This window comes from Pogona vitticeps, chromosome 6 (assembly GCF_051106095.1).
Source record: "Pogona vitticeps strain Pit_001003342236 chromosome 6, PviZW2.1, whole genome shotgun sequence".
Classification (NCBI taxonomy): domain Eukaryota; kingdom Metazoa; phylum Chordata; class Lepidosauria; order Squamata; family Agamidae; genus Pogona; species Pogona vitticeps.
In genome coordinates this window covers 2,279,442-2,297,135 of record NC_135788.1, presented here as the reverse complement: position 1 = coordinate 2,297,135, position 17,694 = coordinate 2,279,442, and the positions used below count along the sequence as shown (strand labels likewise).

At 50.7% G+C, this 17,694-nt stretch overlaps 1 protein-coding gene across 5 annotated transcripts in view; it reads left to right on the top strand.

The window, feature by feature from the left end:
• The window catches only part of NBEAL2 (neurobeachin like 2), a 128,274-nt gene that overhangs the window by 67,101 nt on the left and 43,479 nt on the right, over window positions 1–17,694 (top strand). For 3 of the 5 annotated variants that reach the window (XM_078378400.1, XM_073002772.2, XM_078378401.1), the window contains exons 8-15: window positions 1,227–1,533; window positions 2,190–2,296; window positions 6,453–6,530; window positions 11,422–11,505; window positions 13,375–13,473; window positions 14,741–15,324; window positions 16,179–16,311; window positions 17,520–17,639. In XM_078378400.1, coding sequence (XP_078234526.1) covers window positions 1,227–1,533; window positions 2,190–2,296; window positions 6,453–6,530; window positions 11,422–11,505; window positions 13,375–13,473; window positions 14,741–15,324; window positions 16,179–16,311; window positions 17,520–17,639 — 1,512 coding nt within the window. The remainder of the gene's footprint in view (window positions 1–1,226; window positions 1,534–2,189; window positions 2,297–6,452; window positions 6,531–11,421; window positions 11,506–13,374; window positions 13,474–14,740; window positions 15,325–16,178; window positions 16,312–17,519; window positions 17,640–17,694) is intronic. The other 2 variants (XM_073002771.2, XM_073002773.2) reach the window with 1 other exon arrangement.

Genomic DNA, 17,694 nt, shown 5'->3' with positions numbered 1-17,694 from the left:
CCCCCTGATCCCACTGCTAGAACTTGGGCTGTTTTCACCAATCATGCAAGAACCCACCCTGTTTCTCTCTCCAAAGCCAAGCATAAGCATTTGGGGTGGGTGGAAAGGGCAGAGGGGCTAGCCTGGGGTCAACGGGACACTGAAAAACATGTCCTATAGGTTGAATCCAGTTGTGTCCAGCTGTTCACTGGCAAACCTTTGGTCCAGGAGGTGTCTGCAGAAGGCAAAGAGATCCTATTTTACTGGGACACCCCTTGCACCCCCCTTACACCACCTTCCACATTCTGAAAGGGCCCCCGCCCTCCCGGTTTGCAGGAGGAAAGAAGAAGAAATAAGAATAATACGAAAGCACCTCCCGTTCCCCACTCACAGAGGCCTCCACCGATTCAGGCTGTTGCACAAACGGAAGAGCTCTTGATTTCTAAAGCGACACTGACCTTGTGCAAGCATCCATAGGATCCACAAGGTTAATCTTTCAAGTCTGCGCACCCCCCAGATCCTAACAATTGCTGTTTCATGAGGGTTCTAAGAATCCAAGGATAGACAGGCGCAGTCGCCCACTAAAACTTACCTCCAGGGAAGTTTTAGTGGGTGACAGCAATGACCCTCGAGTCCATTCATTGGTGACCCTTTTCCAGGTCTTCCAGGTAGACAGTACGTGGAAGTGCTTTTACCAGTGCCTTCCTCTAGGGGCGCTGTGGAGCTGTGCCACTGGCCCAAGGCCACCCAGGCTGGCTCTTCTCCCAGGAGGCACGAGGGGGATTCGAACTCCCAACCCTTCGTTCCACAGCCAGTTGCCTAACTTCCTGAGCTCTCCAGCTGGCTACGGAACAAGACAAACCCAGATTTAAATCTGAACCACAGCCGTGGCTTCAGAGACCCCAGAGAATGCAGTTTTTCGGGAACCTTCGACAGATGGGGCTGGGGGACTACGGAGGGGGGAAACACTCTTGCAGCAAAAGGGGTGCCCCCCCCCCCGTCAAGACCAGAAGGGCATTCTAAGAAACTAGAGAACTCACATCAAAACCATCCCGATCTCTTCCCAATTTTGTACACGGTGCACAGATCCTTCGGCCGTGGAGCGCCTTCTGTTTCTGCAATGCCCCTGATGATGCTCATGAGCCGTGAGCAATAAAGAGATCTAAAGGGGTTTTCCTTGAGTATGGGTTGCGTCTCGCTTGCCGGGCCTCAAACCCAGGCTTTCTGGCTTGTTCCTCTTTCAACAGCAAAACGCTCTGCTGGTGGTCACCCCTTCCTCCGTCGAGGTTCTTATGCTGGTGCTCCGGCGCTGGTGCTCTCCGCTGAGCGGCGCCCCCAAAGACCACCGGCTGCTGCAGCTGACGCTGAAGAGCTTGGTCGGGATGGTGCACATCCTCCACGCCAGCAGCCCCAGCCAGCGCAAGGTGGAGATCAGGGCCATCCTGGACAGCTACTTCAAGGTCCTCAACTCCGACCAGCCCATGGGCTCGCCGGAAGGTTCGCCGGGCCCTCACTGGGAGGAGAAGCTCATTGCCCTCAGGGTGAACATGCTGGGTGAGTCAAGCTGGGGAAAAAGGGGGCATGGGTAGCCCTCACCGCCTTGGGTGGACTGGCAGGCAGAAGCAGCATTCAGAATAATCGGGATAGGGAGGAGCCCTGGGCTGAAAGCAACAGAATGAAAGTCAGCCAGGAGAAGTGCAAAATCCTGCACCTCGGAAGGAGAAACCAAACACACAGTTACAAGATGGGTGGGTGGGACCAGGCTCAGCAATACTACGAGCGAGAAGTGTCTTGGGGTTATTGTAGATCAGAAGTGGGCTATGAGCCAACAGTGTGATGTGACTGCAAAAAAGGCCAATGCGAATTTGGGCTTGCATGAACAGAAGCATGGTCTCCAAATCCTGTGAGGTACTAGTTCCCCCTCTGTTCAGCACCGTTTAGCCCTCATCTTGAGTTCTGTGTCCATTTCCCGACACTGAAAGAACGGGGTATGTTTAGCTTTGAGAAAAGAAGTTTGAGGGGTGATAGGAGAGCACTTTTCAAATATTTGGAAGGCTGTGATGCAGAGGAGTTAAAGGAAGCCAGTTAAAGGAAGCCAGATTTTGGCTGAATATCAGGGGGGAAAAAACTTCCTAACTGTTAGAGCAGTACGGCAACAGAATCGGTATCTCATACGACTCTCCCATCTTCTTCTTCCTCCTCCTTCTCAGATGCCATTCCTGAAATGTTAAACTGTGACGACCGGCCAGTTTTACAGGCCATCTTCCTTAGTAACAACTGCTTTGAGCATATCATTCGGCTGATCCAGAACAGTAAGGTAGGGCAACGTCGCAACGTCACCGCTGTTGCGTTTGGAGTTTGGGGTTGTGTTCGGGTCGGCCCTCTGGGTAGCTTTTCCGTCCCTTCTTTGTTCTTGAAAATGGTCCACCTAATAATGGCTGACAAAGATGACGCTTCGCCGCCCCCCCGAACTGCAGCTCCTTTCACAAGAGAGACATGAAAAAGACTTTGAACAACTAAAGTATTCCGTGATGGTGGAATTCAGAGATGTCGGTTTGCCAGAATGATGTGGTTTTGGTACCTTCTGGGTTGGTTGGTCTGTTCGTTTCTTCTCTCTTGAGCTTTTTGGGAGAAGGACGTCATGACAAAAATACATTCGTTCCCGATGATGGTCTGAGAGAGTGGTGGCTTTGCTTAAGTCGTTTCCTGAGTTAGGGAGTGAGTTTGAAACGGTGGTTGTCTGTTTTGTGGGTCATGTTCCCGAAGCAGGAGACTCGAATACAGTTCCTAATAAAGGTACGGCATGAGGAACATCAGTAGGGCACTTTTGAAGGGTGGGATCATTCCCATGGACAAGAGGGGAGTGTATTACATTATGGGAAGAAACTTACATACTCTGGGTGATCTGTGGCTTACGAAAGAGTAAGAACTGAGCCGGTGAAGGACCGGAAAGGATGCTTGATACGGCTGGCTGTAGTCCTTGCCTGTGGATGAGAAATTTTTTCCCCCAGGTCCACAGCCCTCCCTGCCAGGACAAAATGGCAGCATTTCTGCATCAGCAGATCTGCTCAGGGACAAAGTTGGTGGCCTGTTACTCCTTGCTGTCGCCTCTGGTGCATTTTTAAGTTTTGTCCTTCACCTGCAACTGCGCCAAGAGCAGCTCGGCAGGACCACCGGCCCACACAAAAAATGTGTGGGCTGCATCAGGGCCCCGGAAACAGCCTTCAGCGTATTTCACGCGGGCTTTTCCGTCACTTCCAGTGACGCCCAGGTGGGAAGGGGCCGTTCCGTGTCCAACACCCCAGGGAGGCTGTACTCTCTGGGTGGAAGCACCCAAACGCTTGGGTCGTCCGTGTACCTGCGTGTGTGCCTTGGGTTCAGGATTCGGAACGTGTTCTGCCTGTCAGGATTTCTATTTGTGGAACACAGAAGCTTTGAGGGGGGTTGTGGAGACCCCTTCCAGAGAGGTTTCGCCCACATTGACCTCTTGTCTGTGGGGAGGTAGGGATACGACCCACCGGTGCCTGGACAGATCAGGCAAAATCCAAAGAAACGAAAAAAGAAGGAAAAAATACAAAACAAGAGGTGGTGGCCTCTCAAAGACCAACCATTCTATTTTAATGTAAGCTTTCGTGGACGCGTCCCCTTCACCGGACACTCAGAGACTGAATGAAGCGAAATGAGATGTAGATGAAATAGCCCTTTCACATTCTCAGTGTTCCTGGGTTACATGCAGTAATAAGGCCTATGTTTGTTTTACAGTCCCGTTGTAAAAATACTCCAAGAAGACAAAAAACAGACACCAGGTCTGAGCAGAGAACAAGAGATTGGTGGGGAGGGCGAAGAGAGAGAGAGAGAGGTTGGTTTTGAAGATGCAGTAAACCTTGAGCGAGGAAAGGAAGAATGAAAGAAGTTAGCAGAGGAGTCAAGTGTGTTAGTGTAGGGAATATAGACCTTTTTTTACCTTTGAGCCTTGTGATGAGAGATGGGCCTGGGCGTACTTTAAAAAGTGGCAGTGGGTAACAGCAGAAGTATTACATTTGGTGATGGCTTAAGAACCCTTAAGGGAGGTGGTGGCGCTGCGGGTTGCAAGGTCAGAAGACCAGCTGTCGTAAGATCGAATCCACGCAACAGAGTGAGCACCCGTCGCTTGTCCCAGCTCCTAGCCGTTCGAAAGCATGTAAAAAATGCGAGTGGATAAATAGGTACCACCTTGGTGAGAAGGTCACGGCGCTCCGTGTCTAGTCACGCTGGCCATGTGACCATGGAAACTGTCTTCGGACAAACGCTGGCTCTACGGCTTGGAAACGGGGATGAGCACCACGCTCTAGAGTTGGACACGACTGGACTCAATGTCAAGGGGAACCTTTACCTAAGAAACCCAGGTTTATAGTCAACTGACTTCTGTGGGATGTTCATCGTGTATATTAATGTTATCTCAGCTGTTTCCTGCTGTATTTTTGATTTGTAATGATTCTTTTCTAAAATAGTGGCTTTCAAACCTTCCACAGAGTGACTGAAATAGTTATCCAGACAGGATCTAAACGTTCCCTTCTACGGGACATCCGCCCGTCCATGTGGCTGCTTCTCTGTACATGGTTCCTGGCTTAGGAGAGGGCCCCCTGCCTTGAGGCCCACCCCCACGAATGCTTGCCTTTACCTTACCTGCCATCTCCCTTAAAAGCCCAATAAATCTGGAAAACATATAAACAACAGGGAGATGTGTATCTCCTTTGTAAAAACAAAGGGCCGGTTGGAATCTGGGGTTGCGCTCTCCAGCCTTATTTTTAACTTCTGCTTGTTTAAGCAAACCAGCTGCTGCTCCGTACCCTTCTTCTGAAAGAGTTTCCATTTTAAGAGAGTCACTAAAGTGAGGGCATATAAACCTGCCTTCTTCAGAGCCAATGAAGACCCTTGGCATAATCTCTTTCCAGCACAGATTGCTCTCTTTTCTTGTCGCGTTGTTTTGATTGCCTCTCTGCAACCCCTTGACCAGAGAGAGAGAGAGAAAGCGGAGGTCTGCTTGGACACAAATGTGTTCGCTGGGTGCTAGATCGCTGCCAGGCAGGGTCAGACCCCTCCCCCAAAACCTATAGTTTTGGAAAGAGTGGGAACAATTTGCTCGTTTTTAATTTCCCGAATCCACTGCAAGGTCTCGGGTGGGTGGGTGGGGTTCAAGCTCCCATCTTGCTGCTGCGAGACACAGTCCTTTGTAAGGAAACAGCTGTAGAATCTTAACCGGGACCCAGTCTTCTTTTCTGGACTGCAGCATAAGCGTCTCACATCATGTCCATGCAGTGGAAGGTCTCCAGGGAGCAGCTTGGGGGTAGACCGGGTGGTTTTTCACCATTTCTGCTATCACTCCTCCTAGGAGCCGAGGCCCCCTTCTTCTCTACCAGAGGGCTAACCCATGGGCTCGCTTTACTGTATGTTCAGCTTTTGCTGGCAACCTGGCCGTGGCCGGTCCTCCGCATGGTTACGATCCCCGATAGCCGGTACGGAGATCCAACTCGTATGCATGAAGTGAGAGAGGATACCGTCCCTGGTTGTTGAAAACATGGTTCGTCAAATTGTCAGGTTTCAAGGACCTTCACCAGGGGATGGTCTGTGTACTTTTGGTTATTGGTCTGTGGTCAGGAGAAGAGTCGGTGGAAGAAGAAGGCAAAGCTAAGAATCTCAGGGTGTGGATTTCTGCGGCTCCTTGGAAATCCTAGAACAATAAAGAGTCTGCCAGGTGCTCCAAAGGTCATCTGTTCAAACCCCACAAATGCAAGGAATGGCTTGCGTTATTGTTCTTTTCCTGAGGCCCTTGCATGGTTGTGGCCATATCTCTCGCTGTTGAGAGATACGTCTTCATGCATGGAGGCGGATTTCCTGCGTAGCATTGTAACGTGAGAGTCGGATCTGAAACTGGAGTCAAACTCTCCCGTTCCTCAGGTTTCGGCATCTGACCGAATTCTAGATAGCTCGTGTGCTTCAGCCAGCCTGGGCCTTTTAATCCGTGTGTGTTTAGTCGTTTAGTCGTGTCCGACTCTTCGTGACCCCATGGACCAGAGCACGCCAGGCCCTCCTGTCTTCTACTGCCTCCCGGAGTTGTGTCAGGTTCATGTTGGTTGCTTCGCAGACACTGTCCAGCCATCTCATCCTCGGTCGTCCCCTTCTCCTCTTGCCATCACACCTTCCTAACATCAAGGTTTTTTCCAAGGACTCTTTTCTTCTCATGAGATGGCCAAAGTACTGGAGCCTTTTAATCCACTGAGACCTTTTACATTTGGAGAAACAGGGGTGTAATAAAGTACAGTATCTGGTGCTCCATAGAGCCCTGTCCCGGCTTGTACCTCTGTTATACCTGGATATATCTTCCAGGTATATCTGCAATATCTTCCCACCTGGCACCTTTCCCCTCTCCCTTTCCCTTTCTCTCCTCCTCCTCCTGGTCAATGACACTGCTTTTCTGACCCCGTTTCCGACAGCTCTACTTGAGTGGGGAGTGCAAAGCCTCTGGGAGCGATCTCGCCCTGCGGCTGTTGACCGAGATGGATATCCATCAGGTATTGCCCGCCGCTTCTGCCGGGATGGGTTTTGCATGCGTCCTGCTTCTCTTTGTCTCTGTGTGGGAGGAACGGAACGCTTTCTGCCAATTTCTGCACACTTCCTTGAAAGACAGCTGTGCTCTAGGAAAGGAGAAGGCATGTAAAACCTTCGAGGCGGGGCGTGAGTGGCATGCATGGAGGGTGGGCCGCCCGGGAGGTAATGGGCAGAATTGAGAGAGGGGCCAGAAGGGGTACGTTTGCATGGACAGAACCTGGAGCTGGGTCTCCAGCGTGTAAAGCCTGTCCACTCTACGGACCTGGGAGCAGCGTGTTGGCCAGAAGAAGCTGCCTTGGGAGAGGGGTGTAGCACCCTTCTCAGTTTGGCAGATAAGCGTCCGAAGTCTTGGGAATGGTGGAGGACACCATTGGGAATGTGTTTGCCTTCCTGCTTGCCTGCCTGCCTGCTTTCCGCCCTCCCTGTCTTCTTGCCATGGATGTGGCCGGTGCAGTTCGTGACCCGGTGGAGCCCCGAGCCCATTTCCTTTTTCTGTCGCTTTCTCTCACTCCAGTGCTGGACAAAGCCTGAGCCTCCACCACGCTTTGACTTAGCATGCCTGGTTCTTCCCTCTTACCTGCCTGCCTCTCGGTATGCTGGCGACACCACCAGGTCACGGCAACGGCTTTCCAAGCACGCCCGCATGGAACCAGAGCTGGCGTCTTTGCCTTATCAAAGCCGTTGCTCTGTGTTGACCTGTGCCCAACGGCTGTGTTGGAATACTTTGAGACGGCTGGTTGAGGATGTAGACATAGTTCCCAGTTCTTCAAGCTAGGCGGATGCCTTTGAAATCTGCAGAGGTGTCGTCCAGAAAAAAAGGGGGGGTCTGGGTGGGGATTATTTCCCCAGGTTTTGACTTTCCCTTCCATGAGAGAGGTTCTCTCTGTGATGAACTCGGAAGCCTTGGTGTATCTCGTGGGCACCTCAGATGGTGGCCAAGGTTGGCTGCTTGGAGCAAGCCGGGTCCTGTTGAGCCCTCCAAAGAACAAAAGGAACAGGTGGGAAGGGGGGGGGGTGGCCAAGTCAAGCAAGGTTTGGCCAGTCACAAACAAGAAGGCATGGGGGTGGGGGGTAAAAGGGCAACCAGTAAATCTTAAATCAAGAAAACACCCCCAAACATGCACTCATTCATATGCACAGGCATACCCTCTGCTCAAAAACTAAAAAGAACAGGAATCGGCGAAGACCTGGCCCATTCAGGAAAGCCAACACTTCGCAGCCGGTCCGCAAAGTTTTGCCATTGGAGTTGGAAGATCCAGGAAGCTTGGTTTAAAAACAACAACACAGCCCTTCACGAGGTTGGGTGGATTTCAGTTCTGCTGAGCTCAGAAAGCACAGTTTCCTGTGTGTTTGGGTCCCTTCGTGATGTCCTGTTCTGTCCCCCTTGAAATATCGAAACCCTCTCATTTCTGTGGTTCGCTGTCGCCGGAGATGGCGAGAGAGCATCCACATTACGTTTTTGAAGAATGAAACCTAGGGACCAGCCTTAGTCTCCATAGCCTTTGCAAGGCTTTGGGTCATACGGTTGTTGTGGGTTTTTCAGGCTCCTCTTTGGCCGTGTTCTGAAGGTGGTTCTTCCTAACGTTTCGCCCGTCTCTGTGGCCATGGGCATCTTCAGAGGATCAGGAGTGTCATCGTTGCCGCAGAATCCCACGGCCACTCTTCGGGATTCCTTCCAGGACATCCTTGCAGGCGTTTTGGAGTATTAACCCCGTTACCCCAGCTACCTCCCAGTCTCGCTGCGGCTGTTGGGACCTGCAGCCCCACAGCATCCTGGTTTGTTCTCAGACCATCGTTTCAACCAACCGTGGTTCCATGTACATATTTGGACAACGTGCCAGAACTGTAGTCAGCTTTAAAATTTAAACTGGCTCCTCCAGGCGGCCCAGGCGGCATGAACGACTGGCATTCAGCTCTGTGGAGAGCGAAATGGATGCCCTTCCCAGTAGCTGGCATCTTTGGCTGCCTTTTTAAAAAATGAAACAGAATTTAGTGACATCCGGGAGAAGTCAGCAGGCGGTCAAGGGAGGCAAGGAACAGAGATAATCTCTTAAGAAAAGCAAGGTGATCCCACCACAGCAGGTAAAACAGCTGAGAAGTATTCCCCATTTAGAATCTCCCCGTGCACGTTAATTATTATGACTGCCTGGCCAAGCGCCGAATCCATTGCAGCTTATCCCTGCTGGTGTTTGATTTCACTCACCCGCAGGCCTGCAGAGTTGCAATCAAAGTTGGGAAATTCCGTTTCCACCTCACCGCCTCTCAGGGCCCTTAAGTGCCAGAACCAAGTGGGAACAGCCTAACCCGTCTGAAAGACGTGCAGAGGATAAGATGCAGAGGTTCTCGGGGTCAAGTTCCAGCAACTAAAACTGGGCAGCAAATAATTCTGCTCTGGTGCTGAGCCTCCAAGTGTCCCCCCCCCCTTTCTGTGGCTAGAAACAAAAGTTTGTGACTTGCCAACAGAAGCAAAAAAAAGCCTGCCGCTTATAAACCACCCTTATCACGCTTAAGGCAGCTTACAATTTAATTATGCAGGCTACAAGTTGCACCCCCAGCAAGCTCGGTGCTCATTTTACTAACCTTGGAAGGATAAGTCACTTCCGATTTACGGTGACCCTTGTGGTGCTTTCAAAGTCTACGAGCGAGTAGAAAATTGGTTTACCGGTACCAGCCTGCGGTGTGCTTCCATAACTGAACAGTGATTTGAACCCGGGTCTCCCAAGTCTTGGTCCATCGCTGTGTCCGCTGTACCACAGTGGCCCTCATGCCCACAAAACCACCACATTCTCTTATCTACCAGAAGCCTCTTCCCTGCTTATGTTTGTAGGCAGCGAGAAGTGAGGTTGGGGGGAAGTACCTTCTTGCAGCCTTGAAGGCAGAGTTTCGGAAAGTTCGTTTTTTTGGAGCGCAGCTCCCCAAACCTTCCCGCCGTCCTAGCCATTGGCCATGGGAGTTGTAGTCCTCAAAAAATGGCACTCCCACATTCTGCGGAGGGTCCCACGGTACCAATCGTACCATGTCGGCCGTGCAAGGGACCGAGGGAGGCAAGTCATGTCCCTGAGAAAGTTGGGACTTCCTTTAAATCCAGCATGTGGCTACGGAGAGCAGCCCTCTTTAACCTGCAGACAGCAAGTCCCATCACCCCCATGCCTTGTGCAGAAGGCGGATGTATGGAATGTGCCTGTCGACCACAGCAGTGCAGAAAGCACCATCACCTTGCAGGCGAAGGGCATTTTCAGCGGCCTTCAATTAATGACCCCCAAAAGGTCCCCATCAGGTCTGGAAGGCTGTGGCTTTCTTTACGGAGACCATCCACCTTCCTCTTTTGATCTTCCCACTTTTCCCAGCATTTTTGTGTTCCCCAGTGAGTTAATGATTTTATACCTGTGTCCTTGTCGCACACCAACTCAAGACCTGATGGTGCAGGATTTAAGCAGCAAGTTGTAACCTAGCTGTAATTCACCACTGCATTTTATGCCGTTGCATTTATACTAATGCAACTAACCAGTAAGTTAGTTTTGACCATTATGGTACTATTGCATGGAGTACACAGTTTGCAGGCAGACTTAGAGATTCAAGTACAAGGTGGACCGAACAACTGCATACACTTCAACTCCTGCAAAACTAGGTAGAGGTGCCCATACCAGAGAATGGGTTTCTGTGTGTGCACAGATTGAAATACAGAATGGGTTGGATTTGATGAGATGTACTGGATCCTGATAGGCTTGAGCGATGGGTTGAAAGCAACAGGATAAAAATTTAACAGGGATAAGTGCAAAATTCTACACCTAGGAAAAAAATATGCAGTTCCAGGATGGGGGATACTTGAATCAGTAATACTACGAGTGAGAAGGATCTTGGAATTGTTGTAGAGCACAAGCGGGATATGAGCCAACAGTGTGTGGTTGCAAAAATGGTAAATGTAATTATAGGAATTTTAGAAGTATAGTCTCTAAATCCAGTGAGGTACTAGTCCCCCTTGATGGCCTTAGAAGCCCCTTCAAACTCAATGGTTTTATGATTCTGTGGAATTCTTTGGAAAGACTGCTGCTCCGTGTCATCACCCACCCACCCCGAAACCCTACTCACAGTTTGTAAGAAAGAAGGGGTCCCCCCGCAGGCTTCCACCGGCTGGATGACGAGGGTGGGTGATGGGGAATGAAAAGATTGCCTTAAATAAGCAGCTAACCCACTGACTACAACCATCCTGGAAAATGTCTCTTTTGGGGAGGCGTCTGCTTAAATAAACGGGCCAAGTAGTAACGGCTCGGATGCAACTTTTGCAAAGTGATGAAGGAAAGGGCGCTCGAGATAAGTGGAGAAAATGGACTTCCACCGTCCAAAGCTGTCTTTACTTCTTCTGTAATTGCCTGCGTTATTCAAGTATTTATGTTGCCGTGACACTTTGATCGGCCTGCATGTTTTTTGGGGGGATCCAGCCGCTTGAGGTGACGGGGGCCAGCCGTTTTGCTTGGTGTTTTCCCGTTGCTTCCTCCCGTCTAATCAAACGGAAGACCCTTGGGGCGGCTTCTCTTCCGTGCTTCCTCTCCACCCCGTCGGTGTTTCCTCCTGAAAGCAGAGAAGCTCCATTCCTACAGCATGTTTTGTTTGCATCATACGAGACGTCCCCGTGATGTAAACACCCATGAGCAGTCGCTCTTCCCGTTTTGCTCGGCCTCCCTGGGGTCTCGTTCGGCATGCCGGTCGGTTTCTGAAACGTGAGTTTGCAGAAAGCGGGAAGAAGCCGTATGAGTGTTCCTCACCATCTTAGATGAGTCTTCACAGAGATCCAATCCTCAAATATAAATAGGTGTGGATAGCTGATGCTCACATACCCTTTCCGTTTGCCTTCAGGTTTTTGACAACAGTTCTGATGCCATCCCCATCCACGCCGTCCGCGTGCTTACCTCGATCATGAGTCACTCGCCCTCAGCCAAGGTAAGTTCTCCCGCCGCAGACAGCGCTTTGAATCACGGCCCATGAAACAGCCATCAGCACACAGCCTGAGCTGGAAACCCTTTTTTCCATGGGCAGGAGGAACTGAAATCCGTTTGGGCACCGTCAAGCCAGATGGGATACCTTCTAGTGATTTGAAATAAATATCGTGGGTTTCTAGTCCTAAAGAACAAAAATATGGGGCTTGTTCCAGAATCACGGAAACGTCAGCAGGCCCCAAAAGGCAAGGGCCAGACTGATGTCTGGAACTCGTAAATTCAATCACCGATCCCCAGTCTTGGCCCGTCTACACTGGTTTGTATGCTCAGTTCAAGGTCCTGGTTACAACCTATAAAGGTCGAAATGGCTTAGGGCCTTGATCCTGGCCAGAACGTTTCCCAAAACACAGCTTCCCATGTTATACTCTCCTCTCCGTCCACCAGGTTAAAGTTGGCAACGACAAGAGGAGCTAGAAAGGTAACTGTGAGGAGTCGGGCTTTCTTTCGGATAGCCCTCACTTTGTGAAACAAACGGCCGGTTGAGATATGCCGGGCTCCCTCCCTCCCAGGCCCATCTTCAAGAAACAGCCCGACAGATTTATATGATAGAATTATAGGGCAATACTATATAAATTCCGTATTTTTCTGTATATAAGACGACCCAATGTATAAGACGGCCCCCACTTTTCTAACCCCAAATTAGAAAATTTGATCCCTGCTTTCCCCCTCCACTTCCTAAGCCCCGCGGGGCTGTGGAAATCAGCGATGAAAGGACTGCAGGATCAAAGGGTTGCAATCCTGCAATGCTTTGATCCCTTCCCCCCCTTACTTCCATTTATTAGACGACCCTCAGTTTTTAGTCTAAGGATTTTGAATAAAAGTATCATCTTATACATGGAAAAATACGATGAATTGAATTAAGGGACGTGCTGCGGGTTGAACTGCGGGGCCGTCAATTGAAAGGTCGTAAGATCGAATCCACGTGACGGAGTGAGCCCCCGTCACTTTGTCCCAGCTCCTGCCAACCTAGCTGTTCAAAAGCATGTAAAAAGTGTGAGTAGACTAATAGGTCTCAGTGGGAAGGTCACAGCGTTATGTGTCTAGTCATGTGACCACGGAAAGTGTCTACGGACAAAGGCCGGCTCTCCAGCTTACAAACGGGGATGAGCCCCGGCCCCTAGAGTCAAACACGACCGGACTTAAGAGTCATGAGGAACTTTTACCTTGACTAGATTAAATTAAACAAACAAGCAAGCACACAAGAGGATGAATACAGTCAGGCAGTTATTCCAGCACACCCCAGTGTTTCCTGCCCCCTTGCCTTCCTGCTTGCCCTCTCCTGCCCGCTTCACAATTTCACTTGCGTGGCAAGGAAAGGCCGTCTGCGCTTTCTCCACCCCGGACAATGCATCAAGAGAACTAACTATATATTGGAAGGAAGCATGGGCTAGTTAGTAACCTTGGGAGGATTAATGCCTCCTACCGCTGTTATTTATAGCCGAACTGAGTTTTGCACTGTTTTCATGTTGGTCTCGCAAGCGCCCAACCCGTGCTGCAGAGCCATCTTGGGCCAGCGGGTTTCGAGAGAGGCACCTGGAAGAGGATCTGCCAGTGTTACCTGCTGTATAAAATGCAGACTATCAATTGTATGAGTAGAGATCACAGATCATAACTGAAGGCAGAAAGAACTCAACTCGTGTGTGTGTGTGTGTATGTGTTGGGGGATGGTGTTTTCTCTTTGCTGTTTATTAACCGCTTCTCCTATTCCATGGAGACCCTTCCAAGCATTTCCTTGAAAAAGGATGGCAAAAAGGAGGGGCTCAATAGACCGTTTCGGTCCATCTAGCCCTTGTTTGTCTGTTGGCTTTTTCAGGAGGTGTTCAAGGAACGGATTGGCTATTCCCATTTGCACGAAGTTCTGAAGAGCCAGACCCAGCCTACCAGGCGGCTCCTGCAGGAACTCCTGAACATGGTGAGATCTGGAGTCCTTTTTTTCTTGCATCGTAGAAACATTGTTCTTTCAAAAGCAGGAGAGGAGAAGCACCCCCAGAATATCACGGCTTGAGCTTCTGGGAGCATGAGGCTGTTGACGATGACAAAATCTAAATTCTGCCACCTGGAAGTGGAAGGGATTTTAGGATCTGAGAAGGAGCCCGTCTAGAACAGCCAAATCCAGACTGAGCGTGTTCTGTAGCCACAGAACCCTTGCATAAAAGGACATGGCAGGAGAAAGGTTGATGATGCTACTGAACATGAATACTCCACGCTGCAACATTTTAGCACAGCTCCCCCTTGCTCTGTGCTCCGGTTGGATGTGTCAACTTTCCAGACACAATGTGCTCCTATAGGTGTGCCTTTTATTTCTTTAATAGCACTTTTCTTCATCCTTTCTGATAAACAAAATACCTCTCGAATTGGCTAGCAAACCCCCCGCCCCGCCATGTTATCGTGGACTTGGAGAAAATGAGTTTTTCTTTAGTTCTCTGTTCAGAAAACTTTCAGGGCCTGCTCCAAGGGAGCTGGGAGAGCCACTGTTGGCGAACCCCTTTTCTGGCCTTAGAAGACGTATTCCGCCTGTCACACTGAATCAAACTGGTCAGTCTCCATCTCAGCGTTTTAAGAGACTCAGGTTGGGTTTATGGAGCCAGCTATGCCGCCCCTCCCCCCCCCCCCCCCCGTAGCCCATTGCATTTTGGTGGGAAAGCAATTAGTTCATCTCGTTTAGTGGTTCTCAACTGTCTTCCAGGCTGCAGCTCCCTTTGATAATAGCCAGGGACCGGGTGACCCCCTTGCCACATTGGCATAAAAAGGCATTTTTAACGGGGCAAAGCCACCCCTTCTCGGAAAGCAAAGGCTTCTTTCTCCCACAAAGGGCCTGTTCTTCATACGTACACATACCGCACACGCTAACTTTACTGTTCGGCTCTGCAATGTCAAGGACGAAATTATTTAACAAGGGCTGCAATGCATATAAGGTGACATATGGAAACACAGACACACACACCCCAGAAAACACTTTGTGACCCCCTTCAGAGGCTCAGCCTCAAGGCTGGGAAATGCAAATCTCTTTGGAATATCAGAATTTTCGGCCCGCCGCCAAAGAGATGCAAACAAATGAATTGGAAGTCTTTGTTTTTTCCCCCCTGTGAGGATACATTAGCGCAAGGGAAGAGGTTTTACTTAACTGAATCCTGGGGAGTTTGATTTTTAAGATCTGCTTTTTGCTCCTTTTCTTTCAGGCCGTCGAAGGCGACCACAGCGCTTGGCCCGTGCGCCCGATCCATAACGAACAGCCGCTCCTGATTCTCGTCGCGTGGATTCCAGAGCTGAAGTCCCACGACCTTCAAGTCTTCCTTTCGGACTGGCTCAGAAAGATCTGCGACGCGTCCCTCCAGAGCCAGACCACGTGTGTGAAGGCCGGGATGGTCCGCTGTCTCTTGGACGCTCTGTGCGCCGCCCAGCCGGAGCTGGACGAGAAGTGCAGCGAGAATCTCCTCTACCTGTTGCGGGTGCTGGGCTCCCTCTCCATCCGTCCGGGTGAACTGAAGCAGCTCCTTCGGCTGCTCCGGACCGAGCCGGGCCAAGGGGCCCATCCGTACACGGCCCAGGTCATCCGGGCTCTTTCGGGGATGGCCCGGAAAGACGGGCCGGAGCGAGCTCTGCACTATTTCGACCTCACCCCCGGTATGGCCGGGATCATGGTGCCGGCGATTCAGAAGTGGCCCGGAAGCGGCTTTGCCTTTCACGCCTGGGTGTGCCTTCTCGAAGAGGCCAGGGACCCTTCCGAGGACGCGGGCAGGCTGAAGCGAAAGCAGCTGTACAGGTTGGGCCAGAGGGGAAGGGGTTGGGGAGGGGAAGAAGCCGTGAAGGGGCTGTGGACTAAGCCAAAGCTTCTGTGGGTGGTCAAGAATGCTCTGGGTTCCCCCTTAAACATCAGTCCCCCCAAAAAAACCATACGCCTCCAGGTTTTACAAAGTTCTCAGTGCTGAAGTTCACTTCACCCACTTCCTCATCATTGAATCCTTGTAACAGCAACACTCCATTTCTCCCATGCTGGCCACGATGGCTTCCTATATTTCTAGTGTGTCTATTGTTCCTCTTAATTTTGATTTGCTCTATGTGTCTTGTATTACCGTATTTTTCAGTGTATAAGACTATACTTTTGTCTAAAATTTTTAGAATAAAAATTGAGGGTCGTCTTATACACGGAAATAAGCTGAGGAGAGAAGAAACACAAGTGGAGGGGAAAGCAGGGATCAAAGTGATCCTGCAGGGCTTTGATCCCTTTCCCCCTATGCTTGCTAAGCCCCACTTAGATTTCTTAATTTTGGATTAGAAAAGTGGGGGGGGGGGGGCGTCTTATACATGAGGGCATCTTAAACATGGAAAAATACGGTATTCTTTGGGTTGGGGTTGGGGAGATTTTCTATGTGGATGTCAACTTTCCGGAGTCATGGACTTCCACTAGATGGGTGGCGTAGAAATGAAATGGAAATAAATGCAGGCAGAGGCTTCTCTAGCTGAAGGCTCTGTTTTTGCAAACGTCATCGGTTTGCACACAAGAGAGTTTGAGGCCAGCGTGAAAGGACTGGGGGGTCCTCTCTACGGCTTCTCTGGGCCAGGGTCCACGGTCACCAACCCCGTCCGCTTTCTGTCTTTCCTTGGCTCCCCACCCAGCTTCTTCACAGCCAGCGGGACTGGCTTTGAGGCCTTCTTCACCACCGAGGGGATGCTGGTGGTTGCCGTCTGCACCAAGAAGGAGTATATGACCGTCGCCCTGCCTGAGTTTTGTTTCAGTGACGCAGCTTGGGTGAGTGCAAGGTGGGCAGGTTTGGGCTGAAGGTTCTCACGGGCTGGACCGTCAGGAGGAATTGTGGTAGATCGAAAGCTGAATATGGTCCACCAGGGTGATGTGGCTGCCAAAAAAGGCCAGTGCTTATATTTTAGGATGCATTAACAGAATTATAGTTTTCAAATCCCATGATGTCCCCTTCTATTCAGCACTGGTTGGGCCTCGCCTTGAGTCCTGGGTCCAGTTCTGGACACCACCCTTGAAGAAGGATGTTGACAAACGGAAGCAAGTTCAGAGGAGGGCGACAAGGATGATGATCAGGGGGCTGGAAACCAAGTCCTCGGAGGAAAGACTGAAAGAACTGGGCACGTTGAGCCTGGCGAAAAGAAGACGCAGGGGAGATGGGAAAGCCCTTTTCAATGACTTTTGTCTGACAGAGGAGGGGCAGGATCTGTTCTCGATCATCCCAGAGTGCAGGTCATGTAAGGATGAGCTCAAGGGACAGGAAGCCAGATTTTTGGCTGAAGATCAGGAAAAACCTCCTAACTGTTAGAGCAGTACAACGACAGAACCAATCACCTGAGGGGGATGTGATGAACGCTCCAACATTGGAGTCTTTCAAGAGAAAAATGGGACCACCCTCTGTCAGATCGGCTTTGACTCAGATTCCTGCCTTGAGCAGAGGGTTGGACTGGATGACCTTACGGGCCCCTTCCAACTCCATTATGCTAAGGTTCTATGAGTCTATGAAAACCCAGCCCACCTGTGGATTGTACCACCACCATGTCTCTTCTCATGCTTCTCCTGTATCTCTAGCAAAGTGGGGCCTCTTCAAGCCTCAGTTTGTGTATGGAAGCTTAAATAGACTTTGCCAGGAAACCCCCAAATTTCAAGGCCAAAGACACATTTGCTATTTGCTGGGTTTAGCATCAGAGATTACATCCGAGCTGATCCAGAAGCTGGGAGTTCGATTCCTCCACGGTGCCTCCTTGGCAGGGGTCCCTTCCATCTCTGCAGTTCTAAAGATGTTACTGGGTTGTCAAAGCGCCGATGGTGTTTCACTTCCTGCAGACTGGCACCGGGTTTGACCAAGTAGGGGTTGGCTTCCCTGGTTTCTTCATGTGAACCTGCTTTCCACAAAACCCTAAGACATGTAGATGCTTTTGGGCCGAAAGGCATCGCCTGGCATCCATCGGTCACCGCCTCTTTCCCCCTCTTCTTTCCAGCATTGCGTCGACATCGTCCACATCACAGGCCGCCGTCCATTCGGCCAGAACCTGGTGAACGTCTACGTGGACGGGCAACTCCGGAAGGTGGCTCAGCTGCGCTGCCCCTCCCTTGGCGAGGTAACGGCGCCGGCGGCTGCCCCCCTTTTCAGGGGAGAGAGCGAGCCGTTCAGCT